This window comes from Asparagus officinalis, chromosome 9 (assembly GCF_001876935.1).
Source record: "Asparagus officinalis chromosome 9, Aspof.V1, whole genome shotgun sequence".
Taxonomy (NCBI): domain Eukaryota; kingdom Viridiplantae; phylum Streptophyta; class Magnoliopsida; order Asparagales; family Asparagaceae; genus Asparagus; species Asparagus officinalis.
This window is the reverse complement of record NC_033802.1, coordinates 3,035,364-3,036,904: the sequence shown is the minus strand read 5'-3', so window position 1 is coordinate 3,036,904 and position 1,541 is coordinate 3,035,364. Positions and strand designations below refer to the sequence as shown.

Sequence of the window (1,541 nt, the reverse complement as noted above, 5' to 3'; positions counted from 1 at the left end):
CCACAAACACATTTTTTGGCAGCAGCACCAACTACTCGTACATAATTGTAATCAAATGTCACCTCTTCACCCTGGGTTCCAATTAAAAACAACCATCTGTCACACATTAGAAGGACCTAAATTGGGAAAGCAGTGTGCAAGCAAGGAAATGAATTATTCTAAAGCAGAACTGATTTACGAAGACAAAACAAAATTACTTCATTGGTGGTTTCTTGAGGTTGCAGGCAGTAGACTGTGCTTAATTGCTGGTACTAGAAGGTCATTGTTCACAGGCGTATTTGAGCTATATGAAACAATATAGATCTAATATGAAGGACATGTAATATTCATGCAAGCAAGGAAATGAATAGAACCGACAAACTTGCCTCATTGGTGGTTTTTTTAGGTAGTAGGCAGCAGACTATGCTGACACTAGAAGGTCTTTATTCACAGAAATATATGAGCTATATGGAAAAAAAATATCAATCTAACGTGCAGGACATGTAATTTTCATGTATTATTTAACATGTGGAGATAGTTCATGGGTTTATCGACCTAGATAGATGATACAACTAGTAACATTGTGTCATATCTCAGGCACATGTCCATGTGAAAACAGGTCGACATACAATGATTCGCAGACCTCACACATGAAACAAATAGAATGAAATGCAACAATTAACTTAATCTAAGAGAACCAAAACCTTTTTTTCTGGTAATGTCCGAAATAATAATAAAAGCACAATAAACTTCTCAACTTAACCACCCAACATATAAGGCAAAGTTAGAAGTGAAGTGATTGATAATTAGATATCACCTCATTGATGTGATATGCAACAAAAGTCGATCTTAAAAAGACATTATTAACCAACCATGATGTGTATTTACCTATTGATACAGACCCTAGGTCATTGTTTGGCACTGCAGTCAACAGTTGACCTAATCATACCATGGGGGATTACAAATTTTTGAAATGTTATCATATAGATGAGAAATTATAAAAGTTAAGCAGTAAAATGAATTGACTTATTGTAGCTTCAAACAAACAACTTAGTTGTCGCATATGCTTTTTGAATTGTCATGTACATGAAAATATGAGAGTCAAGTTCATATCAAAATGGCAGTAAATGGTAGAAGAAAAGATTAAAGCTATCAGAAAGTGATATATCATAGTTTTATAACAGATATATTACTAATAGTGCTACTTGTTATAATAATAAATATTCTTTAAATTTCGTTGAATAATGAATTGGCACATCTGAACATCAAGTTTATTTCCAGAACTTATTGCATCACATCTAAACATCAAGTTATTACTGCAGCTCTTATTATTTTGAAAATAATAACTATGCTGACAGTTAGTGAACAATGCATCACATCTTAACATAAAGATATATTATGCAGTTTGTTAAATTAAATATCGGGTATTGGGTTAATGGGTTGTAATCCGTTACCCATAACCCTATTTGTATGGCTATATATCTCTCTCTTATTATCTTAATGAATATGAATTAGGGTTTTTGATCTCTTTCTACATGCTATCAGAACATGAAACCCTAATC

General features: G+C 32.8%; 1 protein-coding gene across 3 annotated transcripts in view; it reads right to left on the bottom strand.

The window, feature by feature from the left end:
• Nucleotides 1-1,541, bottom strand: part of LOC109823801 (histone-lysine N-methyltransferase ASHH2) — a 23,131-nt gene that overhangs the window by 10,832 nt on the left and 10,758 nt on the right. For all 3 annotated transcript variants that reach the window (XM_020390180.1, XM_020390181.1, XM_020390182.1), the window contains exon 10: nt 1-71. This exon is cut by the window's left edge and continues 668 nt beyond it. In XM_020390180.1, the coding sequence (XP_020245769.1) occupies nt 1-71 (71 nt within the window). The remainder of the gene's footprint in view (nt 72-1,541) is intronic.